The following is a 22,248-nucleotide window of genomic DNA, read 5'->3' as shown; positions in this document are numbered from 1 at the left end:
AGAGAATTAAGTTACAAAATGGAAGTATAGCCTGAGGTAAATACATAGTTTTGTAGCTAAACTGAAGTTCAAATCTCACCTCTGCCATTTCTTAGCCACATAACCTTGGTTAAGTTACCCTCATGTTCATATTGATAAAATGAATATACCAATTTCTACATGAAAAGCTTACTGGCAGAAATAAATATGAGAATGATTTACTTTTAGGTTTAATATTAGTCAGCTTGTTTGCTGAACATCTCAAGCTCAGTAAGCCCAGATAAAATTTTTTGACTCCCTACCCTCCATAAATTTCTCTTTGTCCACAATTTCCCAATTGCTGTTATCCTTCTTCGTTCCCTTTTCTCCATATCCCCACATTCAACAACTGCATTGGCAAGTAGATTTCTTCCTTAAAAAGATATTGAAAAATATCCTGAATTTTTCCACTTTCTTCATTTCCACTACCAACACCTTGGTCTAAGCCAGGACTAATATAATAGCTCCCTAACTGCCTAACTTTTCTCCCCAAAGTACATTCTTCAAGCATCTCATGAACTTTGAAACTATAAATTAGATCATCATGCCCTATCGCTTGCTTAAAAACACTCCAGTGTTTCTGAGAATAAAGCCTGAACTTCTCACCATGACACATAGCATTCAGTGACCTGGCCTCTGTCCACCTCTCTGACTTGGTCTTTCCCCACCCACTGCCACCTTTATCAGGTACCTGCCTTCCCGAACTGGGCAGGCTCAGCCACTGTCACCTCTAGCTCTGCATTCAGTGTCATCGTGTTGATGGGTTGACATCAGCCAGTGTGGAAACATTTGACACACAGAAACCAGTAAATGTCACCAATCAGGTGACTTGCTTCTGGAGAGTAGTTGCCATCACTTTTATTGCAAATTGCCAATGTCAGATAATCTGGCCTTTAAAAATTGACAACCTTCTCCTGCCTTTGCCCCCATGTTCAGGTACTTCACTCTGTCTAAAGTGTTCTACCCTGTAGCTGGCTTTTTCTTTTTTCTTTTCTTTTTTAAGGCCAGACACATTCATGTTTTAGTCATTCTGCCATTATATCTAGGTGAGATGTCAACTTCTCATAAAAGACTTATCTTTTTTTTCTTTTTTTTTAAATGTTTACTTATTTTTGAGAGAAAGAAAGAGAGAGAGAGACAAAGTGCATGCAGAAGAAGGGGAGAGAGAGAGAGGGAGACACGGAATCCGAAGCAGGTTCCAGGCTCTGAACTGTCAGCACAAAGCCCAACGTGGGGCTCGAACTCACAAACCGTGAGATTTTAATATGAGCCAAAGTCGGACACCTAACTGACTGAGCCACCCAGGCACCCCTCAGAAAGGACTTATCTGACCACCAATCTAATGTAATCCCTTCTCTCCAGTTTTACTATCACTTTGCCTTGTTGTGATTTTGTCTTAAAACCAATTATTATCTGAAAATCTAATATCATACATGAGTGTGTGGAGTAATCAAACTCTATCAATAGATATCCTTCCAATAGAATGTAACTTCCTAAGTCTTGTGCAAAAATGAATTGCCAGAGGGGCACCTGTGTGGCTCAGTAGGTTAAGCATCTCACTCTTGGTTTTGGCTCAGGTCATGATCTCATAGTTTTGTGAGTTTGAGCCCCATGTCAGGCTCTGGACCGACAGCGCGAAGCCTGCTTGGGATTCTCTCTCTGCTCCTCTCCCACTCGTGCTGTCTCTGCCTTTCTCAAAATAAATGAATAAACTTAAAAAAAATTAATTGCCAGAAACACCCAGAACAGAACCTGTGACATAACAGGTGCTTACTAAACATTTGTTAAATGATAAAATGATTTAATGGGTAAAAAGTCATGATAATCAATCATCACCATTTTGTTATTTTAATATGCAACTGTTATTTCATATTTTATTTACCAGGCTTTTAGTTTATTGTTGTATATTTATCACTTGCAGATTTTTCAAAGGTCCTACCAAAAGGAAAAGCACCAATCTTTGTAAACTCATGGCTGAAATTCCAGAAGTTTTTCTACATTGGTTGTGGTCATTCAAATTGACCTCTGCTTTGAAAAAACAGCACAAGTGTTTAAGGCTCTGGAGTGTTTAGTGTGATGTGATAAATTGCAGTCATATGTAAGGACCCAGTGAAGCATTTTATGGCTTTAATTCAGTTTCAGATACTTAAAATATTGGTTGAGCTATGTTCTCATGACTTTCCCTTGAACCTTCTGGATCTCATTCAATTCTGTTATCTATTAGATGTTTCTAGGTAGGTCTTGTTCTACTCTCTGCTGTGCCCCCTACCTTTTCTTAATTTAATTCACTAATTCAAAATCTGCATAAGAAGAAATTATGTGCATTTGAAGTGTTACCATTTAGCAATTCTTTAATACATGGGCTTCCCAAAACAAAACAAAAAAAAAGTGTGAGCCTTCCATATCACTCAAATACCCAGCACCTTTTTAGCTATAGAAATATGTCACACGTATGGTATTTAGCTTCACATGGCTTAATAATAAGGGCCTATGACTCTTCATATAAACGTAATATGAAAACTTTCACTTGTTTTGACTTTTGTCATGGGAATTTTGGTGTTTAGATAAACCGTTCCAATAGATATACATTTATACAAGTAATTTTTTCAGGTTTGATATATATATATATATGTATATACATACATTCTTTTAATGCAAGATTATTTTCTGCCCTCACCAGAAATTTTAGAATCTGTGAGTCATTACTATCTGCCACTACTCTTTCAGGGAACTGAATTAGTGTGTGAAAAAACATTAAAACAAGGTGATATGACAATAGAGGGATGTTTGTTGTATTTCAGTGTGTAATATGGAAGGATTTTGAAAGAGAACTACATATGAAACACTTTCAAATTAGAAAAATTTGACTTAAAATAATAATTTTATAGCCAGAGGACTTCTTGGAGATGAACCAGACCATTTTTTTTTATATTTGAGATAAGAAAAGTGAGGCCTGGAATAATTAGGCAGTTTGCCAGAGCTTGAAGAATGAGACTGACAGAGTCAAGAACAATATCAAGGATTTCTGCCTGTTAACTGAGTTCTTGTTCATGTATACTGTATTTATGAATTAGGATCTGCTGACTCTCTGAATAACACAGATTTCCAAAAATGCAATTTTAATAAAGCTTTTCTTCTTATATGTTGTTCATTGCACTCTAATGAATAAGACATTTAACTGTTATTTTTATTTTTCCAAATACATTGAATCAATGTTCAAAATATTTTTACGTGAAGCCAAATTAATTAGAATCAGTAATTTCAATATTGATCTTTTGAAAATAGGCTTAAATTTAGCCATTGTTCAAGTTAAATTGCTAGGTAGGAGAAGATACAAAAAAATTCATTAGAATTTCCAGGTAGAAGATGAGAATATTATCAATGATCCCTGCCAGCTGTCATTTTGCATTGCATTGATTTATTAAAATCAAACCATGAAGCTAATTTTTTAAGGTATTTATTGTGTGTGTGTGTGTGTGTGTGTGTGTGTGAGAGAGAGAGAGAGAGAGAGAGAGAGAGCATGAATGGGGAAGGGGCAGAGAGAGAGAGGGAGACACAGAATGTGAAGCAGGCTCCAGGCTCTGAACTGTCAGCACAGAGCCCGGCACAAGGCTCAAACTCACAAACCACGAGATCATGACCTGAGCCAAGGTTGGATGCTTAACTGACTGAGCCACCCAAGCGCCCCCATGAAGCTAATTTAATAGACCTTATAAGTGAATTCTGATTACAGTCAATGAGATTCTTCTGCTTCTATAGGCTATATTAATGTGTAACAAGCATCTTGATATTGTGTTGTTATGAAGTTAAATAATGCAGGTTAAGTGGCACAGAGTGAGGAACTGGAGGATAGTATAGTCAAGAAAGTGAAATGTGGAAATCTAGGGAAACAGTGTTGCTGGCAGATGAAACAGCCCTGAGGCAAAGATGGAGTTGACCATGCCCAGAGAACTGCAAGAGGTGCTGGATGGCTGGACAAGGGTGAAAAAAAGACACTCTTGGAGGATGGAGGAAGCAGAAGCTAGATCACACAAATGTTTTAGGGCAGGGTAAAGAATTTTAATTTTGTTCAAACAAAGAGGTGAAGCCCTGTTAGGGTTTTGGACAGAGAGTGCCGAGAGATTTTGGAAAGATCTGGTTTCATGGAGAAGAGATCTGGCTTTGTAGTGGTGGTAAAGAGCAAGAGCAGAAATAGAGATGCTGGTTAAAAGACCATGACAGCAATCCCTGAAGGAGATAATAGTATTTGGCATAAGGTGACGGTGTGGAGGTAACGAGCTAAATATCTTATCCATTTTGAAGATAGAGCTAGTGGGACTCAATGATCGAATAGGAGGCGTGGGAAGTTAGGAAAACAGATGAGTCAAACAGGAGTCCTAGAATATTTGCCTTAGAAATTTGGAGACAGGGAGATAGAAGAATTTTAAGATAAATTATCAAGAACTAATTTTTGGATATGGTACATTTTAGATATGAGATATCCAGTGGAGATGTCAGGGAGATATACATGAAAGCTTAGTTCTTAGAGAAGACATTGGGGTAGATACAACGTGGAAAGTCATAAACTTTCCATTCCGTGAATTCTGAGGGCTTGTATGTGCCAGAATTTGTACTATATCATCTCATTTAATCTCATAATGGCACTGTAAATTAGACACTATTATTCCAATTTTATGAATTAAAAGAAAAAAAAATAAAGCTAAGCATTCGAGAAGATAAGCAACTTGGCTTAGCATGCAGCTGTTTTTCAGTGAAAATGGGATTTAAAACTGGTAACCCTGTCAGGGAGAACATTTCTAAACCATTACTCACTGCTTCCACATATTAGCTTGTCTACTGTGATATGTTTTGCATAGACCACATTTATAAGAATTTCCTTTCTTTGGATTAAATGTTATTTTTATATTTAAAAAAAAAAAACCCTTAAAAACCAAGTGGTTTTTAGCCATTAAAACAGCTTGCAAAATAAGAATATTCATAAATTTGAAATCAAAGGATTGATATTCTCCTTAAATCAGGAAATGCATGTCCAAGGGTTTTAGAAAGTGTAAAACGAGTGTTAGATATTTTTCTAATATACAATATGTGTGATACACACATATGTACACATACAATGAATCAGTTGTGCTATGTGTGTATGTTGGCATTGAATTTGGAGGTGGGAAATTAATCAGTTCACAAATTAAATACATTATTCTTTATCTGTTCTTGGTCTAATATACAAAGGGATATAGAGATATTCTGTGAATAGATTAGACCAAAAAGTTTAGTTATGAAGCATCTATGTGTTAGCATAACTAATAGGTCTGACGGGAAAAGTTCAGTTATTAGCATTTCTAATTAAGGACATTTATCATATGACTGAAAGAAGGCCTAAACTTCATTCTTATGCAGGGATAGAAAATTACTTTTTAATGGAGGGGAAACATGATGCTTTTGCAAAATTTGATTCTAAAAGCTAAAAGGGCTAATAACTATGCTTTATTTTCTTGGTGAAGATATGATGACATTTGAATGAATGCTATCTGTCATATTGTTTAAGCTGAGACAGTCATTGCATTACAAATGGCTCTATAATCAAAAGAGAGGTCAGGAATGTGGAATATGACATTTTACATCGGAAGATAGTTGTTTTTTAAATGTTCCAGAAAGATGGCATTTTGTCAGCATTATTTGTGGGAAAATGTTGAAGAAGAGCTTGCCTTGTGTGTTATGATGAACATTTTTAATAATGAAAATTGCTTGAGAGCTTTCCACAAGGCACCAGTGGTTCCATAAGTCAGATAGAGCCAGGATTATCTTCAATTACAAAAAAATTAATTGTATTTAACTTGTTGTATATTTGCATCTAAGGCAGTCTTGGTTATTTCCATCAGAGTTGCTGAAAGACATTTTTTCCACAAGTTACTGATCTCATAGGCTTTTGTTCAGCAATTCATGAATCAAACAGTATCCAAGCTAGTAGACAGAAAGAACCTTCACAGAGCTGTACAAGGCAAGAGATTTGTGTAGACCAGATAAGCCCTCTACAGCCCTGAACACACTTGATCTTGTCTTATCTCAGAAGCTAAGCAGGGTCTGGCCTGGTTAGTACTTCAACGGGAAGAGCGAGGACATTATACAGGGCATTTGCTGATTGGTTAAAGCGAGGTTACTTTCCTTATAGGCATAAGGAAGACTTGGAGTGAGCTAAGGTAATTTGTGCTGAAGAGGCAAGTACTGGTTGGTTGACCTCTGTTTCTGGAGAACTGAGCACAGACACTTAGTTAAGTTCTGGTTTGCTGATGTGACACTTAACATGAATGAGTCCATCTTGGGCCAAATATGCTTACTTTAACAAAATACTTGTCCTAGGATGAGAATTTTATTTCCAAAGTTGATAACAATTGTTTTGCTTCCTCTTATTTCTAGTAAGACTTTGTACCACATATGTTAGTGACATTATATTATTATAAATTATTTATTTAAATACTTTTTTTTAAAACCAGGTACTCTTTAGTAGGAAAAATTCTTCCTACATAAAATTTCATTTGTATATTCACTAGATACAAATACAAAAACAAATGATTTAGCTTCTAAAATTGTTAAGTGAAAGCTAGGATTGTCATTATGTTGCATAGAATTAAAATTTAATAAAATAATTTCAGTGTAGATTCTATTTATTCATGTAAGCTATAAATACGAGTGGACAAAGGACCCAACTTTGAAATGGATACAAACTATTTGCAATATTAAGGAAAATATTTATATGATTTAAAAGATAAACATTAAATGTCGTAAAAACTGACCTCACTATGAGAATTTTTTTTTACCTTTTCAAAAAGTCTTTTAATTTTATCCTGATAAAGCATAATCATTTTGTAGTGTGTTTTGATCATTATTTCATAAATATATAATTAGATATTTTCACTAAGTAGGCAGGAGGCAAGTTGTGTTTAGCATTTGAGGTAGTCTTTAATGTTTCAGAGTTTCAACATGTATTGAGGATTTTCTTTTAAAGTCCTCTAAAAAGTAATTCCTCAAGACCTGCTTTTTGTGCGGGATAAAATATTTTGTTAACATTATATATTACTTTATAAAAATTTTAAATTGTGGCTATATATATATATATATATATAACATAATTACCATTTAATTATTTTAAGTGCACAATTCAGTAGCATTAAGTACATTCATATAGTTGTGTGACTTTTCAGTGTCATTTTCATAACATTATTAAATAGTTTCCCTTTTTTACTTATCACTTCTATTTAGTAAAAGAATTTATCAAGGAAATATGGTGTTTTTGGTGAAGATTCCTACAGCAATAATTTAAAAATCAAGTGTTATCTAAGAGTATATATACCTAACTTATATAAATATATTTGTAAAACTAATTAGCAGTAATAAATTACATTATAAATGTTATTTTTAAAATACACAGTTTCTGTTCGTGTTCGAAAGTTTCCGTACTTATTTGCTTTATACATTTGCTGAATTCAAATTTAAATCTAACCACACAAGGTCTAATGTTAATATAGAACGGCTGAAATTTCAGATTTTCAGCAGACGGTTTACTGTGAGAAAAATGTGTTTACTTCTTGGGAAAGAAAAAAAAGAAGCTAATACTTTACTACAACAAACACACATCCAGAGGACCTATTCACCAAATGTTTGATGTCAAGAATGAAATCGGCTTTGTTGCAAAGCAACAGATTTTAGTTAAGCAAAAATTTTATTTCTGCAGAATAGTTTTTTATGTTTCATGAAAGTATGTTTAATTTATAAGGGTTAACATAAAAAATGTAATCTGCCTACAGTTTGAACTTTAATTACTCATTTAGACTCATTTATTACACTTACTAAAAATGTATTTTCTGATAGAGCAGTTGCTTAAAACTTTTTTCTTTTTAAATCTCATTTTAAATTAACTTGAACTTTATGTTGATATACTTGAGCATATTAAGCCACCAGTGTTAAAAGCCAATATCCACTTAATCATTTTCCAAATTCAAAAATATAAAATATGACCCACACAGAGCATGAAACTACCATAGTATAATGGATTATCAGAAGATTAAGTTGTAAACAGTCTCTGTGTGTGTGATTTATTTTCACACCCTTTTAAAAATGCTTTTCAGAATCATATGCATTGTTTGATATTTGCTCTAAAAATTTCAGAAGGTTTCTACCAATTTACTCATGTTTATTTTTGCACTTATATATATATATGTATATATATACATGTATACAGATGAATGTATACAATACATAAAATTATACAAAATGAAATTTGAAGTTCTTCTTATCTTCCAACTTATAAGTATATTTCAAATGTCCACTGCACCTCCTGGCCTCTATAATTATAAATTTCTGAGGCCTTGACCTTTTATTTTATTTGTACCTTCAACCTTTTTCATTGGCTCACTGTCATCTGTCAGGAGTCTGTGTCACTACATCCTGCCTCTTCTTTCTGATTGTGTCTGTTTTTCATAAATCAATCCAAGATGAAATTGAACAATCTTGCTCTATTACGCCACTGCCTATATAATTCATCATTAGCAGACCTATTCAAACTAAACATTGGTCCCTAGTATTCTGATTCTTCTCCCGGGATTCAGTATTAATTGGGACCCTCTGTTTATAAGTAGTAGACTACCTCCAAAACTTTGACCTTTGTCTGCAGTTTTCTTCTCTGACCCCAGCCTTAGGCTAAGGCCTGTATTCCCAGATGTATATTTCTAGAAGTATTCTGTTCTTTGAACTTTCAGCCAGTCACTAGACCAGATTTCCATATAAAGAATCAAAGGAAAAGACTGCAGAATGAGAACAAAGTCTAATGGTATGCATTATGGGTTGACATAAAGATGAATTAAATAAAATTACTCCTGCTTTCTATTAGCTTATAACTTAATAGAGGATATGACAGAGTACATTGATAGTAATAATAATACAGAGTAAAACATCTATAGTAAGAATGGCATTGAGTTCAAAATTGGCTCTCTCTTTCCACTATGGCTGAATATAAATAAATTGCTTAAATTCTTTGAGTCTCAAATTCTTTATCAAAAAAAATTAATACCTATTTTATGGAATCTGTATGTTAAATGAGTAATACATATATAAAAATATATATATACATGATCTCAAGTAAGTGTTCAACAATATGTATATACAAATATATATGTATATATATACATTTATATTTCAATTTATAGATAAAAATATGGGCTACCTTTACACAGAATAATTAATATTTCAGTTTTTCACATACTAATATTGAGGCTTTTTGGTAACTTGCAAGCAGAGACAACAGATAGTCTCATGTGTCAGCCTAGAGCCAACAGAGAGGTGTGGACTAAAGATAAAGTAACAGTAGGCATTGTGCTGCACTTCACAAGGGACATAACAAAAACTGTTAGGAAACAGGAACATAAGGATCCTAGACCACTTCCTCACATAGGTAAGAGGGAGAGAGTTTAAAGACAACCAAACACAGAAAAGCAACGATGAAAACATGGCTTCATCATTCAATTAGCAGATGAGAGGAAGTGCTAAAATTTATGTGGGCCATCAACTAGGGAACTTGTGTCTTTCATCTGAGACCAGTGATGTAGAAATAAGATTTATGTGAAATCAGGGGCGTTCCATTTTTCTCCTTTGATTTCACTTTCCTGACTAAAGTTCAGAGGCAGTGACTTCCAGAGCTCATGCTATTAGTGGACAAGGATGAGATGGGATCTGGTTGTTTGGCGGTTAGGTCCCATTCCCAAGAATAAAAGTTAAAACATATTGGAAGCAGAATTCAAATTTAGGGTTAATTAAATCTCAGTAAAAGACTTAGAAATTTAGAACAATGTGTTTGTAAGGTTTCCTTATAAAATTGAAAAAAGTAGATAAGACCTGCATGCACATCCTTTGGGGCAACAAGAAGGGGAGGCCACTGGAGAATTGTGGTTCATTCTGACAATTCTTGAAGAAAATAGGAAAAGAACCCTAAGTGCTTATAAACTGGGCTCTGGCAGCTACTAAGAGAAGCAAAGGGGACCCGTTGCTCCCATGTGGATATGGGATCACCTATGAGGCTACTTCTCAAGCTGGGACCATCTTGTTGTCACTGGTGTGCTTTTAAAATCTTTTGGAAAATTAGGTATTCTCTGGTATGAAGACACTGAGATTGAACTTGCTGAATATTTTCCTGGGTAAACAATGTTTTTCTGTTTTTGCTTACTAATTCAGAAAACACATCAGCAACCATATTTATGTAGTTTAGAGACAAAGAAAGAAATCACATGTTCCTGACCAAATGAGTTAGTCATCATTTTATGTGGTTTTCCATATATGTGTCATCAGACACTTTAGAATACCAAGGATAAAACCTTTGCTTGGCAGTTACTGGGATATTTCTTAACAAGTTTAAGTATTGTTGATTAGAGAGCAATGGGCATACCAGAAATATTTAGGTCTTCTTTAAACTCTCACTGTAAAGTACCAAATTTTTTATCTTTAAATTTCCAATCAACATGGCCTCCAAAAAGCTATGAAAGGTTTGAGAGCTAAGTGTCTCATTTTGTTACACTACAAGGGAATCATTAAGAAGAAAGGATGACTCAAAATATCTTCCTGAATAATATTATCATAGAGCTGAGTCAAAAGTTTCATTGGAGAATAAAAATCCTGAGAACTATAAAATTGAAATCTTTAATATTAAGAAAATGGACCTTCCTAATGTAAAGTTTTCATTTTTCTTGTGTCTAAAGCAAGTACAAGAACAAGGAATACATTTTAACTATATACCAGTCACTATCCTTAGCATGTTACATTTCCCTCAGTACCTCTTTGAGGTACGTTCTATGCTTATTATTCCCATTTTACAGAAAAGGAAACTGAGATTTAGTGAGTAGAGTTCAATGTCAGTAAACTATATAAAAGAGCCCTCCATATCCTCCTATCCTTTGCTTCTAGGGACTTGATTTAGTTATTCCCTCTCTCAATACATCCTAGTGTGCACACTGTCCTTCCCATGGCATCCTCTTTTGCCCACATGAAAACACAGTTATCCTCTAGTTACCTCTTTTTCTTAAAAATGTAACTAGTGGAAGAGATACCAACATGATGCAGATAATTAACTTCCATTTCACCAAATTGTACATAATTAAACATATATAAGAGATTTAGTCCAAACATTGATCATCAATGATACCCGTGAAGGTATTTAGTTAGCTTTAACAGGACCCTTATGAGAAATTGAAAGTCTCTGACAGGAGTGCTGTCTCCAAATGCCCCACAAACTTCAACTGGCAAATAACTAGGGTCTATCACCTATGGACTTGGGGATTTTCTCCAACTTGTGCCTTATGTTGTTCTCTGGGCCCAGCTTGTCCAGAGTCCCAGCACATCTCGCTGAGTGGCACCCGTTCAGCTGCTAGCAACACCTTTCAGCTTTTTGCCAGTGGCAAACAGCTTCACATCCAAGTCCCATGGATTAAATTCCAGCTCTCTCACTATGTCTATGCCCTTGAAAAATCATTTAATCCAATTATCAGCTTATTTAAACATATATTGGGGATAGCAGGGGTACTAACTGATGAGGATTACACAATGTAGTCTATGTAAACTTCTTAAACCAGTACTTGCCTACCTAAGGATATGATCATTATTAATATGTTGAGTGAGATCTTTAAAGTCTTATTTTGATGTGCTTCTCCAGTGTTTATAATACTTCCAAATCTATTTTGTGTATGAAATATTTGTGACATCATTTTACCATTATTAACATCAAGTGACTAGTGAAAAGGCAATTATACTCTTTTAGTAATTTATAGTTAATTATACATATAAGCAATAGTAAAGACTAATTCTTGTTTCCTTTAATACAAAATCAAACATCTAAAAGGTAAGACTCTGGGGTGCCTGGGTGGCTCAGTCAGTTAAGTGTCCAACTTCAGCTCAGGTCATGAACTTGCGATTTGTGGGTTTGAGCCCTGTGTTGGACTCTGCTGACAGCTCAGAGCCTGGAGCCTGCTTTGGATTCTGTGTCTCCCTCTCTCTCTGCCCCTCCCTGACTCATGCTCTGTCTCTCTGTCAAAAATAAATAAAAATTAAAAAAAATAAAAGGTAAGACTTTGGGAGTCATGAATTTAAAAATATGTTAATGGAAATGGAATGTTTAATATAAAATACTTTACTGAGAAAGATATATTTGGCAATAATTATCACCATGTAGCCTAAATTTAATTGCATAGATTTATGGGAGCAGTCATGCTTCATCACAGTGCCTAGCTCAACTGGTCATACGCATTTTCATCTCATGGAGAATTCAAGCTTCCTTGTATAGAGCACAGATATAACATCACTAAATCCATTGCATTCCATAATTTTCTAGTCTGTTTGTTCTAGTCTGATTTTGGTTCCTATATATTTGAGCATAAAAGCTCATTGGTTATAGACCATCAGTAGTTACAATCTAAGAACATAGAACAGGTTTAAATAGTAGTAAAGGGAATATCAGCAAATCACAGGATTACTAGAAAAAAAAATACTGGAAGGTTGTGAATCTCAACACCATTCTGTGAGGAGTAAAAGGGAACACCATAGACATTTTACAGAGAAATGAATGAGTGAATGAATGGATGGTTTTTATTAAAAAGTGTTGAGTGCTAGAAATAAGTAGAATTTAAATTTCATATAAGGGGGAATAATTTTATGGAAAGTTTTAATACCTTAAACAGAAAAAGAGAGTATTCAGGGCTTTATTTTATTTTAGATAAACACAGTTAAACAGATCTCTATTGTTTCTATTTAGAGAGATTAAAGTTTGAAAACTGATTTTGAACATGCATCTAAAGACAGTTGATTTGACTTTTAGTTTTGGGACACCCCACAGAATCTAACCAAATATGGCTTCTGACCTTCACCACAAAGAGTCTGTTAACTTTGTGTAGTACGGACAGTGTATGCCAAGGTTTTGTTCAATGTTGGCTTTTCATTATATGCTGATAACAGAGCTGGAATAGGAAATAAAAAATTAATCGTTTCACATTTATATGAAATATTAAATAAATGTAACAAAAATAATTCCAAGTCAGCTCATCCACATAATGTTATTTCCACCAAGTGGAAGATCGTGGTTTTGAGATGTAACTTGAAGCTTTATTTTTTTTTTTCCTTTACAAACAAGTATTAGTTGAGAATAGGGAATTTAAAGACCCAGAAACCCAAATTTTTGATATTAACATTGATAGTCACAGCTAGGAATTTAGTTTTCGTGCTTTGTCAGTTGGCCAGATATTCAATGCCCATGGGTATTCTCCAAATTTGGAGTGAGCTATTTTAATGCAATTTCAGAGAAACCAGCAGTGCCTCTTTTGTGGTGTTTAAATGATATTGTTGTGTTTTTTTTCATTGCCGAATCAGCACCTTTCAAATAGAATAAGACGTTGACATACTCTTTTTGTTCAATATCATCAGAAAAGATTTGAAATACCAGTTTATAAATGAAAATACTTGTAACAAAATCAAAAAACACTCAATCACTTGTAGCATTTAGAAATTTCACTTTGAGATGTTTTCTAAATTGTCTCCGGTAGTGTTATCTGTAACTAATTAATGTTAAATTTGCTGTTATCTTTGTTACTTATAAACATTAAAAACTTGATTTTCTTCTCCTTCTAGGATCCCCTGCCCTGACTGGAACTGGAACAATCAATGTCATCGTAGATGACGTCAATGACAATGTCCCTACTTTTGCCAGTAAAATGTATTTCACAACAATTCCTGAAGATGCACCCACTGGAACAGATGTTTTATTGGTAAATGCCTCAGATGCTGATGCCTCAACAAATGCAGTTATCAGGTCAGTACATTTTCCTTTGTAAACTTTAATTATTTTTTCATTAAACATTAGTCTTTGGACTAACTGAATATAATGCTTAATTTTGCTAGAAATTCTGTGATATTAACCCATAGCCTTATTGTGTCCATGTATTGTTGAATAACTAACTATGGCTAAAATGAGGATTTAAACAATGATTTTACTTGTCATTCTAAAATTTTAATTACTTAATTTTATTTATATTTTTATCTATCTCATGAATTTGTAGTTCATGTAGTTCATTTACAGGGCTGGGTTCACAGGGAGATTCTTCTGCTTCATGTGATTGACTGGTATCACTTAATGGTATTTACCTGGTAACTGGGCAGTCTTGAAGGTTCAAGATGTCTTCACTCAATGTCTGGTACTTCGGCAAGGATGATTGGAAGGTTGGGCTCTGCTGGCCCCCTGTCTCTGATCTTGTGGTCTCAGGGCTTCACAATATGGTTCTTTGGCAGGTAGCTGAAATGGGCTACATGGTAGCTCTGGGGTCCAAGAACCTCAGGCAAAATCTGCCAGTGCTCTTAAGGAAAAGTCCTAGAAGTGGTGTAGCATCGCTTCCATAATACTTTGTCAAAGCAACCATGACCTGCCTAGATTCACTAGGAGGAGAAATGCACTTCACCACTTGAAGAGGAATATCAAAGAATTTTGGCCATTTTTAACCCAGCCACTAGCCTCAATAAGAATATTTGTGTTTTCAAAGTTTAAAAACTTTCTGTTAATCTACTGAAACCCATTTAAAATGGAGAAAATGATATGGTACCTTTTTCAGAGAAGATGTGAAAATGGTTGTGTTGTAACACTTGGTGGATTGAGTTGTGTGTCACCTTCTTCACTTCTTCCTATTATCAACAGTAAGAAATGAAGATTTCTAAGTTTTCCAGAGAAGAGTCTCAAAGACATAAATATTTCTTACCCACACAACATCCCTACCCTCTATAGGCTTATATTAGGTAAATTAGAGTAGGTCGGATGGCTGTGTAATGGGTCAGAAAAGAGAATCTGAGTGTTCTGAGGAGTTATCAGTAAAAGGTGGCCTGTGAATGTTGATCCTGTGATGATTTGGTTAGTGATTTATTTTGTTTGTTACTAATTTCCTATTTATAAAATCACTTTGGGAAACTGCTATTAAGTAGTCTCTTCCTGCTGGCAGAGGTGACTGAGGTATATAGAAGACCTCAAGCTATTTTTCATTTAATAAACATGCATTGAGTTTTTAGTATGGGTAACAAGACAAAGTTTCCACTTTCTTCGAGCTGGCATGCTTTGTGAGGTAGATAGGCAATTTAATATGAAATAAAGAAGATTACTTAATATGGTGAATGCAGACTTGAAAATAAAATAGGCTTATATAACAAGAGAGTGACAAGGGACTATTAGGTATGGTTAATATGGGTGACTTCTTTATGGAAGTGATCTTTAGGCTGAAGAACTGGGCTGTGGAATGTAAGTAAGCATGGTGAATTTAACTAGGAAGTTTTATGAGTGTGGACCAGAGTGAGAACAGGCTCAGAGAGGTAGGCAGGGGCCAAATCATGTAGCCCATACAAGGGCTCCTAGGTCATGGTAAGAAGTTGAGATATTAATTAATTAATTAATTTATTTATTTATTTATTGAAATTCTTAAAATCATTTATGTGATAAACTATTGGAGTATTTCAAACAGGGGCCAAAATAAACGGATCTGTTTGGATTGGGTTAGAGGCAGGACTGTAGAAAGAAGCTATTAGAAGAGAAACCAGTGAGACCCTTCAGGTGTTAATTAATATACTGATTCAAACAAAAGATGGAGTGTCCTTGTACTAAGGTGGAAAAATGAAAATTGAATGTATTTGGAAAAACATTTGAGATTGTAAGTGGAACTAAAAGAAAGAGAGAAACCAGAATGGCCATCTACTAAGTTTTTGGCTTGAACACCTGGGCAGATGGTGGTACCATTATAGGTAGCATTGGAGGAGAAACAGGCATGGGGGAAACCAGGAGTTCTTACTTGAATCCAATTTGAAGTGACTACTAGTCATTCACGTGGAGATATCAGTTGGGACATTAAAACTATGAGTGTGAAGCTTAGGTTTGCGTCAGGGCTGTAGATACAGATTTGAGAGTCATCAATGCTCACAGCACATGTAAAACCAAGGCACTGAATAAGAACACTTTAGGAGAGAGAATAGAGAAATAAAAGGGGGGCAGGAATGAGTCTTCTGGAATTCTCCTAACAGTTGAAAAGCACGTTTAGAAGGAAGAGTCACCTAGGGAGCTAAGCAGTTCTGACCAGAGATATACAGAAGGAAATCCAGAAGAGAATGGACACTGACATGCACTATAAGAGGAAAGGCTATGCATGAACTTCTTTCAGAAGCTGGGACCTAATTCCAGGCAAAGAGCTGAATTCTAAGAGGCTTATAAAGTCAAATCATTAAGGATGGAGAAAACTTCTGCCCAAGGTCATAGTTATATGCATGTTTGGCTCACTGTGCTTAGTACCACTTGGAGAAAGGCAGGTACAACCTAACTACTTCCTGGCATGAACCTCAAAAAGGCAGTAAATACAACCTCCTTCATTTGTCCTACACCAAAGCATAGGAATAATGGAATCTGTACCCTAAGAACTAAGTCTTTAGCTTTGTGGTAAGAGCACAGCCTTGAGAATGAAGCTGTGTAGAATGGAATCCTGACTCTCCTATTAATTGTGGGGCAGTTTATTGAACATTTCTGGGCATCAGTTTTTTTTTTTTTTTTATCAATGTAATAGGTATACTACATAATAAAAGTGACTTTATGGAATTGTTGTGAGGACAAATAAAATACTTTAACAGTTCTAAGTGAACTGCTTAGAATAATGTTAGAACAAAAATTACTCAATATCCATCAACCCATACTGTCCCAATATATGCAAAGCACTTTTCCCTTTTCTTGCCTCTGTTAGTGCTCAGTAAGTTTGTGACAATTTTGGAAGAGATGTCCTATCCATTGTAGTGTTATAGTCTAATAAATATTTATCTGCCATGCCAAGGAGTCCTTCTCTAAAGATAAAATATTGAGTATGACAAATCAGTAGCATAACTATTCCCATCTGAGATGCTTCAATTGCTACAACAATTGTGAAGCTGTGTGTTTACAAAATCAATGAGTGCTAGAATAAAATGCTATGATGGTATGCTATTTTCTTCTAGCGTATGTCAAAGTTTTACTGCTACATGTGATCTTACCTTTGTGGGCAATGGTGATCAATGGAAAGTTGGTCTAGGAAATCCTGTCAATATTTCCAGAGTGTTTTACACAGTTGTATTGGTAGCTTTGAAATGATTGTTTTGATTTTGGTTGTTTGGTTGACTGGTTGAATTTTTTTCCTCCTTTAATATGAGAGAATTAACTTTATACTTTTACATGCCCTGAAATCTATAAAATGCATATGCAAAAATCTTTAAATGACTACATTGACTGCCATAAGTCAGATAATATAAAAATTGAAGCTATTTTTATTTTGTAAAATTATTAAATTCACTTTTTTTTCAATATATGAAATTTATTGTCAAATTGGTTTCCATACAACACCCAGTGCTCATCCCAAAAGGTGCCCTCCTCAATACCCATCACCCACCCTCCCCTCCCTCCCAGCCCCCATCAACCCTCAGTTTGTTCTCAGTTTTTAACAGTCTCTTATGCTTTGGCTCTCTCCCACTCTAACCTCTTTTTTTTTTTTTCCTTCCCCTCCCCCATGGGTTTCTGTTAAGTTTCTCAGGATCCACATAAGAGTGAAACCATATGGTATCTGTCTTTCTCTGTATGGCTTATTTCACTTAGCATCACACTCTCCAGTTCCATCCATGTTGCTACAAAGGGCCATATTTCGTTCTTTCTCATTGCCACGTAGTATTCCATTGTGTATATAAACCACAATTTCTTTATCCATTCATCAGTTGATGGACATTTAGGCTCTTTCCATAATTTGGCTATTGTTGAGAGTGCTGCTATAAACATTGGGGTACAAGTGCCCCTATGCATCAGTACTCCTGTATCCCTTGGGTAAATTCCTAGCAGTGCTATTCCTGGGTCATAGAGTAGCTATTTTTAATTTTTTGGGGAACCTCCACACTGTTTTCCAGACTGGCTGCACCAGTTTGCATTCCCACCAACAGTGCAAGAGGGTTCCCGTTTCTCCACATCCTCTCCAGCATCTATAGTCTCCTGATTTGTTCATTTTGGCCACTCTGACTGGCGTGAGGTGATATCTGAGTGTGGTTTTGATTTGTATTTCCCTGATAAGCAGCGACGTTGAGCATCTTTTCATGTGCTTGTTGGCCATCCGGATGTCTTCCTTAGAGAAGTGTCTATTCATGTTTTCTGCCCATTTCTTCATTGGGTTATTTGTTTTTCGGGTGTGGAGTTTGGTGAGCTCTTTATAGATTTTGGATACTAGCTCTTTGTCCAATATGTCATTTGCAAATATCTTTTCCCATTCTGTTGGTTGCCTTTTAGTTTTGTTGGTGGTTTCCTTTGCTGTGCAGAAGATTTTTATCTTCATAAGGTCCCAGTAATTCATTTTTGCTTTTAATTCCCTTGCCTTTGGGGATGTGTCGAGTAAGAGATTGCTACAGCTGAGATCAGAGAGGTCTTTTCCTGCTTTCTCCTCTAGGGTTTTGGTGGTTTCCTGTCTCACATTCAGGTCCTTTATCCATTTTGAGTTTATTTTTGTGAATGGTGTGAGAAAGTGCTCTAGTTTCAACCTTCTGCATGTTGCTGTCCAGTTCTCTCAGCACCATTTGTTAAAGAGACTGTCTTTTTTCCATTGGATGTTCTTTCCTGCTTTGTCAAAGATTAGTTGGCCATACGTTTATGGGTCTAGTTCTGGGGTTTCTATTCTATTCCATTGGTCTATGTGTCTGTTTTTGTGCCAATACCATGCTGTCTTGATGATGACAGCTTTGTAGTAGAGGCTAAAGTCTGGGATTGTGATGTTTCCTGCTTTGGTCTTCTTCAAAATTACTTTGGCTATTCGGGGCCTTTTGTAGTTCCATATGAATTTTCGGATTGCTTGTTCTAGTTTCGAGAAGAATGCTGGTGCAATTTTGATTGGGATTGCATTGAATGTGTAGATAGCTTTGAGTAGTATTGACATTTTGACAATATTTGTTCTTCCAATCCATGAGCATGGAATGTCTTTCCATGTCTTTATATCTTCTTCAATTACCTTCATAATCTTTCTATAATTTTCAGCATACAATCTTTTACATCTTTGGTTAGATTTATTCCTAGGTATTTTATGCTTCTTGGTGCAATTGTGAATGGGATCAGTTTCTTTATTTGTCTTTCTGTTGCTTCATTGTTAGTGTATAAGAATGCAACGGATTTCTGTAAATTGATTTTGTATCCTGCAACTTTGCTGAATTCATGTATCAGTTCTAGCAGACTTTTGGTGGAGTCTGTCGGATTTTCCATGTATAATATCATGTCATCTGCAAAAAGCGAAAGCTTGACTTCATCTTTGCCAATTTGGATGCCTTTGATTTCCTTTTGTTGTCTGATTGCTGATGGTAGAACTTCCAACACTATGTTAAACAACAGCGTTGAGAGTGGACATCCCTGTCGTGTTCCTGATCTCAGGGATAAAGCTCTCAGTTTTTCCCCGTTGAGGATGATGTTAGCTGTGGGCTTTTCATAAATGGCCTTTATGATCTTTAAGTATGTTCCTTCTATCCCGACTTTCTCAAGGGTTTTTATTAAGAAAGGTTGCTGGATTTTGTCAAAGGCCTTTTCTGCATCAATTGACAGGATCATATGGTTCTTCTCTTTTTTTTTTTATTAATGTGATGTATCACGTTGATTGATTTGCGAATGTTGAACCAGCCCTGCATCCCAGGAATGAATCCCACTTGATCATGGTGAATAATTCTTTTTATATGCTGTTGAATTCGATTTGCTAGTATCTTATTGAGAATTTTTGCATCCATATTCATCAGGGATATTGGCCTGTACTCTTTTTTTACTGGGTCTCTGTCTGGTTTAGGAATCAAAGTAATACTGGCTTCATAGAATGAGTCTGGAAGTTTTCCTTCCCTTTCTATTTCTTGGAATAGCTTGAGAAGGATAGGTATTATCTCTGCTTTAAACGTCTGGTAGAACTCCCCTGGGAAGCCGTCTGGTCCTGGACTCTTATTTGTTGGGAGATTTTTGATAACTGATTCAATTTCTTCACTGGTTACGGGTCTGTTCAAGCTTTCTATTTCCTCCTGATTGAGTTTTAGAAGAGTGTGGGTGTTTAGGAATTTGTCCATTTCTTCCAGGTTGTCCAATTTGTTGGCATATAATTTTTCATAGTATTCCCTGATAATTGTTTGTATCTCTGAGGGATTGGTTGCAATAATTCCATTTTCATTCATGATTTTATCTATTTGGGTCATCTCCCTTTTCTTTTTGAGAAGCCTGGCTAGAGGTTTGTCAATTTTGTTTATTTTTTCAAAAAACCAACTCTTGGTTTTGTTGATCTGCTCTACAGTTTTTTTAGATTCTATATTGTTTATTTCTGCTCTGGTCTTTATTATTTCTCTTCTTCTGCTGGGTTTAGGCTGCCTTTGCTGTTCTGCTTCTATTTCCTTTAGGTGTGCTGTTAGATTTTGTATTTGGGATTTTTCTTGTTTCTTGAGATAGGCTTGGATTGCAATGTATTTTCCTCTCAGGACTGCCTTCGCTGCGTCCCAAAGCATTTGGATTGTTGTATTTTCATTTTCGTTTGTTTCCATATATTTTTTAATTTCTTCTCTTATTGCCTGGTTGACCCATTCATTTTTTACTACAGTGTTCTTCAACCTCCATGCTTTTGGAGGTTTTCCAGACTTTTTCCTGTGGTTGATTTCAAGCTTCATAGCATTGTGGTCTGAAAGTATGCATGGTATAATTTCAATTCTTGTAAACTTATGAAGGGCTGTTTTGTGACCCAGTATATGATCTATCTGGGAGAATGTTCCATGTGCACTCGAGAAGAAAGTATATTCTGTTGCTTTGGGATGCAGAGTTCTAAATATATCTGTCAAGTCCATCTGATCCAATGTATCATTCAGGGCCCTTTTTTCTTTATTGACCGTGTGTCTAGATGATCTATCCATTTCTGGAAGTGGAGTGTTAAAGTCCCCTGCAATTACCACATTCTTATCAATAAGGTTGCTTATGTTTATGAGTAATTGTTTTATATATTTGGGGGCTCCGGTATTCGGCGCATAGACATTTATAGTTGTTAGCTCTTCCTGATGGATAGACCCTGTAATTATTATATAATGCCCTTCTTCATCTCTTGTTACAGCCTTTAATTTAAAGTCTAGTTTGTCTGATATAAGTATGGCTACTCCAGCTTTCTTTTGGCTTCCAGTAGCATGATAAATAGTTCTCCATCCCCTCACTCTCAATCTAAAGGTGTCCTCAGGTCTAAAATGAGTCTCTTGTAGACAGCAAATAGATGGGTCTTGTTTTTTTATCCATTCTGATACCCTATGTCTTTTGGTTGGCACATTTAATCCATTTACATTCAGTGTTATTATAGAAAGATACAGGTTTAGAGTCATTGTGATGTCTGTATGTTGTATGCTTGTAGCGATGTCTCTGGTACTTTGTCTCACAGGGTCCCCCTTAGGATCTCTTGTAGGGCTGGTTTAGTGGTGACAAATTCCTTCAGTTTTTGTTTGTTTGGGAAGACCTTTATCTCTCCTTCTATTCTAAATGACAGACTTGCTGGATAAAGGATTCTCGGCTGCATATTTTTTCTGTTCATCACATTGAAGATCTCGTGCCAATCCTTTCTGGCCTGCCAAGTTTCAAAAGAGAGATCAGTCAGGAGTCTTATAGGTGTCCCTTTATAAGTTGGGGCACGTTTATCCCTTGCTGCTTTCAGAATTTTCTCTTTATCCTTGTATTTTGCCAGTTTGACTATGATATGTCATGCAGAAGATCGATTCAAGTTACGTCTGAAGGCAGTTCTCTGTGCCTCTTGGATTTCAATGCCTTTTTCCTTCCCCAGTTCAGGGAAGTTCTCAGCTATAATTTCTTCAAGTACCCCTTCAGCACCTTTCCCTCTCTCTTCCTCCTCTGGGATACCAATTATGCGTATATTATTTTTTTTTAGTGTATCACTTAGTTCTCTAATTTTCCCCTCATACTCCTGGGTTTTTTTATCTCTCTTTTTCTCAGCTTCCTCTTTTTCCATAACTTTATCTTCTAGTTCACCTATTCTCTCCTCTGCCTCTTCAATCCGAGCTGCCGTCGTTTCCATTTTGTTTTGCATTTCATTTAAAGTGTTTTTCAGCTCCTCCTGACTGTTCCTTAGTCCCTTGATCTCTGTAGCAAGAGATTCTCTGCTGTCCTCTATACTGTTTTCAAGCCCAGCG

The 22,248-nt window shown here is 35.6% G+C and overlaps 1 protein-coding gene across 1 annotated transcript in view; it reads left to right on the top strand.

Moving 5' to 3' along the window:
• The window catches only part of FAT4 (FAT atypical cadherin 4), a 180,560-nt gene that overhangs the window by 107,463 nt on the left and 50,849 nt on the right, over positions 1-22,248 (top strand). Inside the window, exon 7 of the mRNA XM_019419174.2 lies at positions 13,672-13,852. Coding sequence (XP_019274719.1) covers positions 13,672-13,852 — 181 coding nt within the window. The remainder of the gene's footprint in view (positions 1-13,671; positions 13,853-22,248) is intronic.

This window comes from Panthera pardus, unplaced genomic scaffold (genome assembly GCF_024362965.1).
Source record: "Panthera pardus isolate Hobbes unplaced genomic scaffold, ASM2436296v1 HiC_scaffold_13, whole genome shotgun sequence".
NCBI classification, from domain to species: Eukaryota; Metazoa; Chordata; class Mammalia; order Carnivora; family Felidae; genus Panthera; species Panthera pardus.
Note: the sequence above shows the minus strand (reverse complement) of the source record. Positions and strands in the feature narration are given on the sequence as shown.